At 50.5% G+C, this 15,140-nt stretch overlaps 1 protein-coding gene across 3 annotated transcripts in view; it reads left to right on the top strand.

Annotated features, from left to right (window-relative positions):
* The window catches only part of Zdhhc14 (zDHHC palmitoyltransferase 14), a 262,630-nt gene that overhangs the window by 231,748 nt on the left and 15,742 nt on the right, over nt 1–15,140 (top strand). For all 3 annotated transcript variants that reach the window (XM_040283477.2, XM_040283476.2, XM_078018833.1), the window contains exons 6-8: nt 10,134–10,236; nt 11,304–11,413; nt 14,368–14,470. In XM_040283477.2, coding sequence (XP_040139411.1) covers nt 10,134–10,236; nt 11,304–11,413; nt 14,368–14,470 — 316 coding nt within the window. The remainder of the gene's footprint in view (nt 1–10,133; nt 10,237–11,303; nt 11,414–14,367; nt 14,471–15,140) is intronic.

The following is a 15,140-nucleotide window of genomic DNA, read 5'->3' as shown; positions in this document are numbered from 1 at the left end:
CCCTGTGTCAAGTCAGGTTGGGCTGGAAAGAAGTAGGGCTAGGAGCTCCTCCTGAGCTCGTTTTGATGGACAGGCGATCCCTAGGAACACCCGGGTGAGGGTCTGCTGCGAGGTGTTGCAGTAGCCATCTGAGACCCCGCAGGCCCTCTGGACAGATGGTGTTGGGAGGTCAGTGTGACATTCTTTGGGAAGTGAAGATGATGACCTGATAGTTTCTAGAAACAGAACTCCCTTCCACAACCCCCAAGGGACTGAGAGTGGTCAATCTCAAGTCATTTACATCAACGAGGACCATTTCCCATCCTCCCAAATAGGAAATATGGACACATCCCACAATATTTTGAATTTTGAAAGAAAAACATCCACCCATTGAGTGCTGGCTTGGGCTTCCATCTGGATAGCCCCAGGTTGACACTGGTGTGGAGATGGTCAGTTGGACCCCTGACCTGTTTCCCTGGACCCAGCTCTTTCTTCATGTAACTGGGCAAACTGTACTTGGATTCCTCATTCCTCTCACGTGTGGTATTCATTTTGTCTTAGAGAACCCTACCACCTGTTCATACCAGGTACTTTTCTCTGTGTGTGGTGCTGGGAGTTGAACCCTGGGACTTGTACTGCTAGGCAAGTGCTCCGCCCCTGGGCTACATCCCCAGCCCCTTATCATGGGCTTCTTAAAGTGGTCCATGTCCCTTAAAGTAAAGTGGTGGTGGTGGTACTTGGATCTGAAAAGTATCTTTCTGGCACCTCTGTGTTTCTGGGCCCCGTAAGGATGTTGGTTACAAGTCCAGTTTCTATAGCCAACTAATACCTTTTTAATGCACTTATATTACGGAAGGGGACTAGGGACAGACAATGTACAAAGGGGACCTGGAGGATAAATGCCGTAGATGTGGCCTGCCTTGTTAATGATGTGGGAGGCTGGAGTTTACTAGAAGTTGGCTAGAAGAAAAGGTAGCCCACGGAGTGCCTAAAAGCTCATCAGTGTGAGTAAGAACAAATCCAATGAGAAACGTCGTCCTACCCAGGGTGACCATCTTCCTACCACATTACCTCCCTGGACCCTCCTATTTCCAGGGGCGTTGCCTTGCTACATCTTAAAGCCTCCTTTGCCAAAAGAAGACAGGCTCGTCTCTCAGGGAATCAGTGGCATCACGAACCCTGGTCATTGAGGCATGATGGATGAGGCCAATTGCGACATCACACCTCCACAAAAATCTGTCCTTTTGACGGACAGCAGTGCTGCTCACAGCTGGTCTCCTCTGGAGCAGAGATCTGTGAAGTCCTGAGCTCTTAACATTAGAGGAGTTTTCTAGACGACATTGCCTGAGCACAGGACTGCAGTCTAAGGCCACCTTCCCAAGTGCACAGTGCTCTCGAGCAAGAAAACAACCTGTGTTTTCACGCTTTCAGTGGCCTCACACCTGATCTCCTGACCATGGTATAAAAATATTGTCCTGAGAAATCAGAGCACAGGCAAAGGCCTCTCATATCCAAGTAAAAACAATGTTGTTGAGGAAGTGACAGAGAATAGAAATGGCTAATTAACAAACATGGCTAATTAACAACCAACCAAGCCACCTTCTCAGAAGTATCAGTGTAAATGACGTGCACCTTGATCAACGACCAGCACCTTGCAGCCCTTGGAAAACCGGCAGCTCTGAAGGATAAGAACCTGCCTGCCATCACAATAGGGACACCTAGCAGGTGCTGTGTCCAACCTGCAGTGTGGCCAGCTGGGAGGCTGGGAGGTGGGGGATCACAGGAGCAGGCCCTCCCCGTCTGTGCCCCCAGCCCTGGCCTGCTGAGCCTCCCTGCCTCCCTTCTCCTCTTCCCTCCCACCTTCCATTGCCTGCCCATGGACTCCCCTTTGCTCTTTGCATCCAAGAAGCTGAAGCCTTGGGGAGGGGGCCTCTCAGGGCCAGTGGGCAGTGAGGTGCTGCTGGCCTTCCCCAGGGAAAGAGATGAAGGAGAATCTTCTCCAAAAACATGGGAGGGGCCCTCGGTCTAGCCAGCCAAACCACTTGAGATCCAGTTGGCAGCTCTTTCCTACAGATCCCTTTCCTGAACGTTGCCAGACCTGCAGTGACAAGGTCTAGAACAGCCCGCCCTGGCCTTGGGAGCACGTTCAGTCCAAAGGGCAGAGGGGGCGGGGGGGGGGGGATGAGCCAGATCACAAACACGCTGGCTCCTTCTCCTCCTCAAACTCCTGCCAATGCCCGGGTCGGGGCTGTAAGGGCACGTCTTAAAGCACACTGAGTTTTAGGCACCATAAAAAGACACAGACCGCACTTGGCATGGGAGTCAGGAGAAGCTGCACGTGTTACACAGAAAGGCAGAGGCTGAGGGCGTCTGGTTTTGGAAATGGAGAGTGGGGTTCTAGCAGGGGCCTCAGGGAGGGGCACCAGGGAGCCTGAGCCAGGCCTGGAGGCAGGTGCAAGGGTGTGTTGGGGTGGATCCCAAGCCTGGCATTGGGTCCGCTCTCTTAAGGACCCAGAGAGTTCCCGGCAGGTTGTTGGGCATCTGGAAGGGCAGGGCACTCAGCCTGCCTTTGCTCACACTCAGGTCCTGGGGAAGCAGGGAGGCACTGTGACAGCTAAGTCCTGGTGGGGGGAGGGTGTGTGACAGCGTGAAGCCTGAAGGCGGTGGGGTCCTTTCACCCCCTGAATGCTGGGGAACCAGGCATAATTTTTGGAGTGCATGGCATCATCAGAGCTGGCTTGTCATTTTATTTCTCAAGAATATTCATCTTACAGCAGGGAGCATGACAGAGTGAAGTGGCAAGTGGAATAATGTGCACAGGAAAGACCCCCAGATGGAAATCAGTGACGAGGGGACACTCAGTGGGAACCAGTGGACATGGGAGCCTGACGGTCCTTCTCAGGGTGCCCTGGAGAAAGAGGGTCACAGTAGAAGGGGAGAGCTAGCACTGGATTGGGAGAAGCCACGAGTTCTGAGATATGTGTAAGAAGAACACTGGAGACCACACACAGGTGGCCCTCCACATCGGCCTCAGCAACCTTAGGGTCCTCGGTAGCTCCTGCCTGTAAAATGGAAGGAGGGAAAAGATAAGTGCCTGAGAAGGTCCCAGCCTCTTAGGAAACTACCAGTCAGGCCGGCTGGGAGCCACGTGGTAACACCTGCTCGCGCACGGTGACATCTGCCTGCAGACTCCCCAGGTCCTCAGAGCCAGGGGTCCCCGGGCATCCTCCAGGAAGACCCCAGAGAGGGGAACCCTGCCATCCACAATCACAGCAGTGTAGCCTGACATTATGGCCCCACTAAAGGGATTGTGGTCACTCTTAATCATGACTTACTGTCCAGTTCTCCCCAAATGACGGGATTTTCTGTGGCTGATAATCCAATGGTAATTGATTCTGCATCTGTGGAAGCTCTCCACAGGAAGCCTTCTGGCCGCTAATCTGCACTCACTGGGACACTTCCCCATCTGGAGGGCACCATGGCCTCATGGGCATTGTCCGTTTTTATTGTCCGTCTTAATGGAATTTAGTGGCGGGCTCAGAGCTGGCCCGAGTGCATCACGTGGCACCTTCCCTGGCCTGTCCATCCTGATAGCTGTTGACGTCCAGAGGGACCCCAGAAAATGGAAGAACTGTGCTCCTGCTCACTGCGACACCTGGGCACCTGGGCTGAGAAGTTGAGTGACGTCCCCAGTGAAGGTTCCACAGGGACCAAAGCCACAACCTGGTTCTCCTAACTCCAGCCTTGCTCCCCTCAGGGAAGGAGATGCTCCTCTCTCCCACAAACAGTCAGATTGGGGGAGTTTCATGAAGAATAAGCATCAGATTGTATCTCATAAGATTCCAAAGTGGGGGAGGTTGTTCAGGTTTTAAAATCACCCCAGTGAAACATGAGTGCATTCTGATTGTAAAAATGTTTCTAATAGCCAGAAAAATAAGAGTGAAAAAGGAAATGTTGACCCTTGCTCCATTCCTTGGTAGGAAGCCTGGCCAGTTTCTGTATGTCCTTCCAGAGTCTCCACAGAGCTGGACACACACATGTGCTTTCATATATCTGTATCGGACCAGGGGATTGTTAGTACCTGAAAAGGGTCCCACCGTTTGCCTTGTTTTATAATCTGATTAATTATTTCCTGGAGATATTTCTGCATCAATATATAAATCTACTTCATTCTTTTTTGCACTGTTTTATAAAATTCCAAGTGTACATAGGATAGTTCATTCTTCAATAGATGGATAATTAGATCTCTTAGTTTTTTAACTGGTCAAAAAAAATGAGATAGTGAGTTTTCTTCTATGTGGATCTTTGTGCACAAGGTTGGCATTCATCTGGGATTGATAACCAGTTGTGGAATCTCTGAGTTGAAAGTTAAGCACATTGTAAATGTAGACCTGACAAAGCAAATGGTCCTCTAAAGAGATTGCACCAACTTATCACCGCCACCTCTAACAGCCTCACCAGCACTTGGTATCAGTCTTGGCATTTTTGCCAATTTGAAGGGGAGAAAAATATCTCATTGTTCTAATTTCTATTTTCTGTATGATAATCATGTTACACATGTTGGTTTTTTCTCTCTTATCACAAGGCACCAACTCATACCCGTGGTCCATTTTTTTCATGGGGTTATTTGTTTCTTTTCTGTTTACACATAGGAGTTCTTTATGTATTCTCAACAATAATAACCTCTTAAATCTCTTAAATATCTTCTGCCAATTTGTGCCTCCTAGTCTGTTACTTACCTTTTAGTTTTACCCTTTTATGAAACAATGTTTATTCAGGAACTCAGTCTACAAATCTTACACTAGCTGGCTCCTAGATTTTGCCTTTGAAATTTACCCCCAAATTTATTTATTTTATTTCCATCTAATATTTTTATATGCTGTTTATGTTAAACACAGTAATTTGTCAGTTATATAATTTTGTCCCTGTGATGTGAGCTGAAATCCTTTCTCTCTCCCAAGTGTTTAGTGACATGTCCCAATAGTTCTTTCTATTCTGTTCCCATAGTTTGAGAACTTTTGGGTCTCAGTGTTCCTTTACACTGTTAAAAATTGAGGACCTCAAAGAGCTTTTGTGTGCGTGTATTGTGTGCGTGTGCGTGTGTGTGTGTGTGTGTGTGCATGTTGGTTATTTATAGTGTTTGAAAATAAAACTGAGAAAATTTTAAAATACAGTACCCGCCCAGTGCATCATGGGCAAGGGCACCTCCCAGGGGTAGCCCTGGAGGACACCCTCACACTGCAGGAGGGAGGGAGAGGGAAACTGACAAAGGCTGTTTGGAGATTGATGGGAATGTGGCTTTGACCTGGAGCGACCTTGAACACTTACTTTCTGGGGACTCTGAGGGTCCGTGGGCCACATTTTGAGAACCACAGGTCTGTTCCTTCACCCCCGTCCCACAAGCCTGTGTCTGGCCTCTGTCCTGTCCCGTTGCTGCCCCTGCTGTTGCTGCCCCTTGTTTTACTGATTGGAAGTCTTCTCTTGCCTGCTGTTGGGGTCACCCAGCAGATGCAGAAAGCTGAACCTGGATATCTACAAGTGAGGCCGAGGCCAGCTCTGCCCAGAGGACCGCGGAGCCCCTGCCCCCGTCTGCTCTGCCGTCTGATTCCTTCTTATTATTTCTGAGAAGACGTAAAGACAGGTGACGATTCTTTTTCAGAATCTCTCACCTGTTTTCGGACCTTTTATCACCTAGATGAAGTTTACAGTCTGTTAGTCAAATTCCATCTTTCAAAACACCAGTTGGGATTTTGACTGGGATCCTAGTGACTTCTCACATTAATTCTGGTGATCTGGCACATCCACATGCCTTCATTGCCCCATGTCCAAGCACGCAGGTGAAGAGGATGTGAGAGAAAGGATGTGGTCAAATGACCCTCAGGGTCTGTCCTTCATACAGATTGCCACAGTCCCTTCCCCAGACAGAGTAGCAGGCTTGTAGGTGACAGTGCACAGCTGTGATTTCCTGCCCCGTCTGGGGTCATCCAACAAATGAGGAAAGCTTGCCAGACCTGAATCTAAAAGTGCCAAACGCTGGTGTCGACTCTGCCCAGAGGACAGCGGAGCCCCTGCAGCCATCTGCTCGGCCATCAGAGCCTTCCTCCTGGAGGCGTTGCTATTTCACAGTCGTCGTTAGGGGAAAGAAACGATCTCAAGCAACACGTTCTCTTCTATTTTACACACCAGAACACTTTATGTGTCCAGTTCCCTCACAGGACAGAGAACCTGGAGCAGAATGACATGCGTGAGGACCCGGGGGCACACACTAGGGCACATCGAGAAACACCCCCTAAGGCGGGATGGCCCCAGGACCTCAACAGCCAAGTGCCAGGAAGGAGAGGGCTAGTGGCCAAGCCCTGGACGTCAGCAGTCCCCACCATTCTGGAATCCCACAAAATCAGGTAAATAAGAAAACTCACACAACACAGGCATGCACAGGCTTTTTAAAGGATTGCCTGGATTTGGCACTTGGTGAAAAATACTGTCCCCGGGAGACAGGTGAGGATGGTGTGTTGGCAGAGATGGGCTGTCCATGAAGGATTGGCACTAAGCCCATAGGACTGAGGACCAAGGCTCAGTGGCAGTCTCTGCCTTGACATTGTGAGTGCCGAGGCCCACCAAGTCACAGGTGATGAGTGCCAAGGCCCACCAAGTCACTGCCACTGTGGGGAGCCTTGGGATGGGTTCCCTGTCTCCTAGAAGTCTAGAGACCAGGTTCAGTTCTGTTCTGCCATGGACTGCTCTGACAAACGCAGAGGCCCTCTGGGCCTCAGCCTCCTATCTAACAGTGGAGGGATTTGAATAAATAGGGGCATCTTACCTCCTGGTCAGTGTGTGAAAATTTGGTTTTATGTGCATTTTTCTAAGACTAAGGCAGGAAGCCAAAGTTAAAGATATGGAGTCCCTGATGTCTCACCACTTGATTCTCCAATCCTGGGCCTCCCAGGCGACCTTCCCACAGCGTCTCCACGTCCATGCATGGCCTCTCCTCTGCTTACCTTCTCACTGCACAGAGAGCCTCTGTTCCCTCAGGGGAGGGAGCTGGTCCTTCCCACCCTCACCTGAGCCCTGTGCAGAGCTCCGTGCCCAGCGGGCACTTCTGGGGTTCTGAGGACTCAAGGGAGGGGCATCTGCAGGTCAGCACTGTTGAAGTCACTGTCAACACCCTCAACATCTAGTGCATTAACCAGAGGGCAACCTGTGGGATTGGGGCCATGGGGAATTGGTAGCCATCCCCCAGCCTCAGAGGGGCTCACTGTCTTAGTGAGGCTGGAGGAGCTGGCAGAGGCTGACAGTGGTGACTGCTCTAATTCAAAACCCATCTCGGCAGTAAACACACTTATTAAATTGGCTCCCAGCGGAATTGGCTTGTTTCCTCTCATCTCTATTTTTTTTAATATTTATTTTTTAGTTGTAATTGAACACAATATCTCTACTTTATTTATTTATGTGGTGCTGAGGATGGAACCCAGGGCCTCTCAACGTGCAAGGCAAGCGCTCTACTGCTGAGCCACAACCCCAGCCCATCCTCTCATCTCTCTTTAAAAGAAAAGAAAAAATTCAGTAAATGGGTTTTGATACACACAAGAGAATTTCTATTTCTCGATCTTATTATGCTGTAGATATTTTCAACATCTAGGGGTGGTGAGATGAGTTGTTTGGGTATTTGTGCCTCTGTGGATGTGAGGGGAATGAACTCCTTCAGCTGCCCCAGCGTCACAAATCCCTCACAGGGAGTGTCGCTATGTCCCCCAGCAGGGGAGATGGGAAAAGGAACCAGCCCTAGGCTCAGCGGTCTCACTGGCAGGGCTCATTTCCAGCACTTGACTCCCAGCTCTGCTAGTTCCTAAGCCCAATTCTTCACGGCTTCCCGCCTCGGTTTCCCTCTCTGCTACTGGGAATGCCCTCGCCTTGCATTGCTCTGAGGGGTGGTGAGTTGGTCCATGTGAAGTCTTTGGAACGGTGCCTGACACATGGCCAGTGATGCCAGCCATTGTTCTGAGGGACAGCGATGATTTATTTCTCAAGACACCCTGACTGAGGGGCTGTCAGCTGGGGACAGGGCAGCAGAAGTGGGCTGCGTCTTGTGTCCTCCCTTGGATCCATGTCATTTTGACCCAGGGGCAGCCTAACAGCAGCACTGCCTTCTGTTATGAATGAAATGTTCCTGAAGAACGTGAGATAGGAATGTAGGAAGTTGTATTTTTTCTTGTTGCTGTAAACCTTTAAGAGTCCCCAGCCATGGGTCACATTGCGCACTAATGGGGACAGTGATTGTAGGTGGTTTGCAAAGGGAGCAGCAGCCAGCAGATGGGCAGGAGCCCCTCTGCCTGCTGTGACTCTTACCACGTTACACTCCGGTTTTTATATGGTTCACACATGTGAACGTTGTGTCTATTTTTGACTCACTGTGGTTACACCTGGATTGTCAACTTTTGTTGACACATGGTATTTCTGAGATTGAGGCTCAGCTCTCTGCATGTTATTCAGTAAATATATCCTTTGGTTCCGTTCTTCATTCTCTCCCTTTACCTTTGGCCTTGTCTGGTTCTGGCCTCACATATCACCTCCTGTTTACCTCCCTGTGTCTTCTCCTTCCAGCTGAGACTCAGACTCATTACTGGTGTCATTGCCTCTTGCATCTCCTGGTTTTCCTGACTCAGTCTCCCCTCTGGTTCCCTCATCCTTTTCCTTGGATTCCCCTTCTGCTTTCCAGCCAGTGTGGGGAGTGAATCCCACCTGGCTGCCTCCCCAGGCTGTCCCTTCTTAGATGGAGCACCTCTGAGTCTTGGTCTGTTGGAAGGCTATAGAGAACAAGGTCACCCATGCTCCATGGTCCACCATCTGTGTGTCCCATGTGCACACCAGGCTCCCAGCATGGTAACCCTGGAGAAGCAGAAGGCTCACCCAGCCCAGTGGCAGCCCTGGGGGGAGGATGCTTCCTTGCACCTCCCTTATCCCCTCCGGGTCCTCAGACCAACTTCACTGAGAACACCCCGCCCTCTCCCCCATTGGCTTTCAGCCCACAGCGGGAAGCCCGTCCATTCCTCCTGTTTTGAGCACAGCCCCACGGGCTGGACAATGGTGTCTGTTGATCGTGCTCTGACAGATTGTGGCACTGCACTGGGTTATGTATTCAGTTCTTCAAAAGATGAATTCTCTCCGACCTGGAAAAATCGATAGTGACGCATCAGCATGATCTCTACAACTTGCATCCTGGGAAGCCTGAGGAAAGTGCAAGGGCTTCCTTCCCCAGCCCGAAATTCATTGCCAGTGAATGCAAGATATATATTTAACCCCCAGACCAGCCCCATGATGAATGGGGTCTTTCCTGAGAAACATCTGTATCTTGTAAATAGAATTTTATAAACACTTGTAGGAGAAGAAAATTCTCTCATCCTTACAAATTGCCGCACTCTCAGTTGCTTGCTCTCATCTGTTGAAGAAGGCCAAGCTGTTTCTCGGACGGCTAACACATTCCTGGCTGTCCTGTGAGGAGGAAGTCCTGTCTCCAGCAGCTGAGCACAGCCTTTTATGTCAGGGACAGGCTGAGGGACTGGGAAGAGCCCCTAAGTAAGAGCAACCCCCTCCCCAGGGCCACTCTGAGAAACGCCCCTGCCAGTTCAGAGGTATGGACCCTTCTCTCAGTGGGTGGCCCACTGAACAGAAGGTTCTGGACCTCAGAGGCAGTCCTGGGGGAGACACCTGTTGGCTGCAGTCCTCAGCTTTGGAAAGGCGAGCATGCTCTCTACTCAATGTTTAGTCCTCCATCAAAGGCCTGCACCACTGCCAACCCAGACCCCTGGGCTTTCTGACCTGGGTGCCCCAGTCCTTGACTCCACCAGGAGTCACAGGAGAAGGTCAAGGTCCAGTGGGGAGGACAGCCCACTGAAGGAGGCACAGCTGTAAATAGTGAGTGATGCTCAGGGAGCCTGCCAGAGCCACAAGTGCCCCCCTGAACCAAGGGGACGAGGGGACAGGAGAATGTGACATGGCTCCTGCCCAGCAGGAGGTCTCCCTCTGGTTAGAGGAAGACAGGCCGGCAAGGAGGGAGCCTGAGGAGCAGGGGGTGTCTGTCTCCCTACCCGCTCCTCCCTGCCCCTGGGTGGCCGTGGAAGCTCGCCGCCTCTCCCTGTGCTCCTTGACTCGTGCACCGTGCTGGAGGCCGTGGTGTGCTTCTTCTCTGTGTGGTCCATCGTCGGCCTCTCGGGTTTCCACACGTACTTGATCAGCTCCAACCAGACGACAAATGAAGACGTAAGTGCCTGACCGCACGGGACGCGGCGCGGCTGGGTTGAGCGGTGGAGGGGGGAAGGAAAGGAAGAGGTCGGGGCCAGCTTCTCCCACACCCCACTCCAGATGGGAGCCTTGGAAACAGAGGACACGCTGGGGAAGCCCTTCCGGGTGTTGTCCTGTCTCTGTTGGGCAGCTTTGCATTCTCCTGGCCTTTCCTGACCATGTCGGTTGGATACTAAGAATGGCCAAACGGCACCCGGTTCTGGCCCTGAGGAGAAGGTTCTTTCTATTCCTCTTAAATAATTCTGGAAGCAACTCATTGCCCTTCCCCTAATAGACAGAGACCAAGGCAGCCTGACATCTTGAGTCTCCCTTTCATGTTAAATGTCTGTTTAGCCCCTGAATTTAACTTTTTACCTGGGATCACCTGTCTGTTTACGTATACAGGCCAAAAGGGGGAACAGAACAGGAATCGTAATGATGGGTATGTTTTTTGATGAGCGTGGTCCTCGCTGCTCTTAATACTAAGATTTTGACAGAAGTCTCTATCCATACATGAATCAAATGTCTCAGAATTGGTCAGGCTACTTTAAACAAGAACTTGAGAAAAAATTGGTGGTGATAGAATACATGAGATAGAAGACTACTAAAAGAGCTGATTAGGTAACTGTGAATATTACAATCTGCCAAACAGACACTTTAGCAAGACTGGGAGGCTGAATTCTTACGTCTAAATTGGCAATTCGGGGACCACATTAGCTTTTCCAGCATCCATTCCTCTAATTGTCATTAGGGTAGTAAATGTGAATATGAAAATATCTCCACTGGCTTGTGTAAGAGGACCTTTTAGTTCCATGTGGTATAAATAGAGATGGTTGTCCCCAAAGAATATCACTCTCTCCCTATCTAAGCTGCTGCTTGGGAGATTTGCAGTAAACGCCAGTTTTCCTTTGGAAAAGCACATCTCCTGGTGAAGACATGAATAAAGATTATTTGCATTCCTCATGGGTTTCCCGTGATCCAGTTTGCCTAAACTTTGGCATCAGCGTGAAGGATGCTGTATGTTATTGATTTTCCTTGTCTTTCAGATTAAAGGATCTTGGTCAAATAAAAGAGGTAAAGAAAATTACAATCCCTACAGCTACGGAAATATCTTTACAAATTGCTGTGTGGCCCTGTGTGGGCCCATCTCTCCAAGGTAAGATTCAGAAACTGCGATGCTCTTCACAGATGTTGAAAGAGCAAATTTCTATGTGGTGGTAGCCCAAGGCCTTCAGAGGCAGAGGCCGGGCTGTGCCTGGTGGAAACCTGGTGCAGCTGGTCACACTTACCAATGACCACCGGCTCAGCTCTCCCCTTTGTGTCAGACAGACACAATCTTAATGATAAACAGATCTGGCTTCCTTTGGTCACACTTCACATCATATTTGGTCTTGAGCTGAATGTATCGGATTTGGGGAAGATTCCCTAAAGCTCAAGAAAGGAAAAAGGATGTCTCTGGCAAACAGGGAGCCAATGTAGGAAGCAGTTAGAAAACTGTAGAGACAAGTGCTAGAGCTGAGTTGTAGAGGATATAATGCTGAAATAGTTCCTCGAGGGCGATCCATGTGGCCTGGAGAGTTGAGATTGCAGGCTATTAACGATGACGATATCAATCATGGCAGCGGCTGACACTTATGAGATTCATATGCAGCCTTGCTGTGAGTGGGTTACAGGTAAGAGCTTTTTAAAAGCTCACTCTGTATGTGCGGGGAAGGTACCATTATCTCTCATTTTATAGATGAGGGAATTCAGGGACAGGATTTAAATCATGTGCCCAAGATCACAGTTAGTGAATGCCAGCTAGTCAGGACGCCTGCCAACAGAAGCAGTGTATGTCCCCAGGGGCAGGTGACATCTGGATCAGAATGGTGCAGGGTCAAAGTACAGCCAGGGTTTGGGGATTTGTGAGTTGGGCCCCAGGAGATGATTCTCTACCGATCAACCAACCAGTCATCAACAAGAAATGGACAAAACAGAGAAACCACAAAGGCCACTGGATTGTCTCCAAGGCAGTCCCCCTGAGCACCTAGACCTCACCAGAGTGAGCTCTGGGGACACACACATCTTCTTGTTTGTGTCAGCCTCAGTGAACACTCATTAGTGAAGTAAAAGTAATGCAAAGGAGAAAAGGAAAGAAAGCAAGCCCAGGATATGTCCACCACCATTCTCCAGCAGTTCTGGGCCATGGCTGATCAAAGTCATCATGGTGCCATTGGGTCACTGGAAATGAATCCTTTTATGCCTTTGACCTGGGAACTTGGGAGGCCAGCATACCTTTCTCCTTAACGGAGACCTCCACTGACCCCCAGAACAGCTGCTCAGAGGATTCCTGCAGAGGTGGGGGGCTGGGGGGAGGCAGGAGCTGCCAGGGCCTCTGGGATAGGGGCCACCCAGGTGAGGCTTTGACCAGTTTGGTGGGGGTCAGCCCCTCGTGGAGACAGCTCCAGATTCTCCTCGACCTCCTTCTCAGGGCTCCTGAGGTCAGCTCAGCAGCTCTCTCAGGAAGTCCTTGAGCCATTTTAGGTTGTTCCTAATAAAGGGGTGTTGGAAAGGTATAAGAGCAAACTGAGCATCTTTTCCCTTGTCTGAATATACATTTGAGTCCAGGAAAGGGATTGAAAACTCTGTCCAAGTCTCTTCTCTAGTTCCTGAGTCCTGGATTTGCACATGGCACTACTCTCTCTCTATAAATCGAATTGTGTCATAACCAAAATGATTTCTTTCACAAGTGGATTAAATGTGCTGTTTTGGCTGGGTTGGGCCATATTCTTTCCAAAATCCAAGTTTTTGGGGTGGGCCATCTCTCCAGGATGGCTCTCCCCTTCAAACTGCTTGAATTGCTTGTTAGAAGGTAAACTGAGGCATAGTCGAATGTTATAGAAATGATTTGGGCAGGTAGTGGTTGGTGAATCAAGCAGCTCCAGGCTGTAGGTGGTTTGGGGAGACTTTATGTAGGGTGATATTCATTCCAGTGGATCATTCCCGGGGAAAGCCTCTGGTCCTTGAGGCTGATCCTCTCCTGGGGCTTCTTCTAAGAGCCTCCAATGGCAGCTCCCTGACACAGGGAGGGTTTGTTCCCCCAGTGGTCACTTAACCTGCCACTCCAGCCCCAGCCTACAGCCCTTTGTGCCTTCTTGGGCTAAGTCCTGTAGCTTCCCATAGCAAAGTGCCATAAAACAGGGGACGGAGCTTAAAACCACAGAAAGGGTCAGGCTGCTTGGTGGGTGTTGGCCCCTCGTGACAACAGCTTGAGACTCACCCAGAAACACCTTCTCGGGGTTCCTGAGGCCAGGAACTTTCTCAGGAAGCCCTTGAAAACTATTTTTTTACCTTTTGGAGGATGAAACCAAGGTGCAGGCAGGGCTGTTCCCCCTGAGACTGGAGCAGGGCGCTTCCTTGCCTCCGTCTGCTCCTAGTGGCTGCGAGCCTTGGCCAGCAGATACGTCCTCCATTCTCTGCCTCCGGGTTACACAGCCTCCTCCCCGTGTGCCTCCGTGTTTCTTCCCTATTGTCTTCCCCTCTTTGTGAGGACACTGGTCACATTGGATTAAGGGTCACCCAATTAAGTATGAACTCAACGTAGATACATCTGCAAGGACCTTGTTTCAAACTAAGTTCATCCTCACAGACACCAGGGTTGGAGCTTCCACTTATCTTTTTGTGTAATTCAACCCAGGACATTCCCCTTGCCACCAACACCAGTGGGCAGTGGAGCAGGAGGGAACAAAGGACGGGGGTAGGGGCTTGAGCAGAAAAACAGGTGGCAAGGCACAGGAGTGTATAAGGCCAAGCCGTGGCTCTGGTCCCCTACAGTACACTGGAACGTGGCAGGTGCTGGGGACAGGTTTGCTGAATGAATGTGATAAGGAAACGTGGAGTTAGGTCTGCAGAGAGAAATGGTGGCAGATTGTGGCAGGATGAGGTGAGACCAACTAGGAGTATCCCACGGTGAGGGGTCCAACAGAGGGATGTGGGGTCTCCTGCAGGGGTCAGGCATCTAGACAGGCAAGGAAGCAGTGACCCAGGCCTTTTAAAGGTAGACGGGATCCCAGACCCACACTCCAGTCCTGTTGCTGGCATCTCTGGGTTTTCTTCTCTTCTCTCTTGCAGCTTAATTGACAGAAGAGGGTACATCCAGCCTGACACTCCACAGCCAGCAGCGCCCTCCAACGGGATCACCATGTATGGGGCCATGCAGTCACAGAGCGACATGGTAGGGGCCGCCTGCACTGGGGGTCACTGCTCCCTGCTTCTGCTTACACATTCTCTAACCCAGTAAAAATCCAGGTGCCGAGCCCCTGGCAGGAGGGGCAGCCAGGACACCCACGTGACTGTTGGGCTGGCAGTAGGGAATGAAATGGCAAACAAGGGCAATGTCCAATAAGGGACCGTGGCCACTGAGCCTGGCTCATTGTGCAGGGGAAGCACACACACACACACAAGATCTCTTTGTCCAAACAGCATGTGGCACACTGATGGGAAACCCCTTCTACGAAATCAGGGAATTCCCTGTCCCAGCAGGGCTGGCTGGCTGGATACCCTCTACTTCCTGTGCTGTCCACTGCCCCCACGGCTAAGTTTGCAGGGATGATCTGCCCCTTCTCCCTCCTTCAGCCTGAACCTGAGACCAGCCCCTCATCACAAATAACTAGACCAGGTCTTCATTCACAGCAAATCCTGAGAATCCCCCCTGACCCCGTGCAAAGTGCCACCACAGTACAGGCACACTATAGTGGGAAGCCTGAAGCATCTGCAGGTGGACATTGGGGGCAGGCAGGAGTCTCCCCATGGACACCAGCAATCACAGCATACCCAGGCCCCAGCACTCAGTGCCTTAAATTCCTTAGGTGTCTTGAAGGCAATGGCCTCCCTTATTTCCCTAA

The sequence above is a fragment of the Ictidomys tridecemlineatus genome, chromosome 8, assembly GCF_052094955.1.
Source record: "Ictidomys tridecemlineatus isolate mIctTri1 chromosome 8, mIctTri1.hap1, whole genome shotgun sequence".
Classification (NCBI taxonomy): Eukaryota; Metazoa; Chordata; class Mammalia; order Rodentia; family Sciuridae; genus Ictidomys; species Ictidomys tridecemlineatus.
The sequence above is the reverse complement of the archived record's forward strand: the minus strand, read 5'-3'. Positions and strand labels throughout refer to the sequence as shown.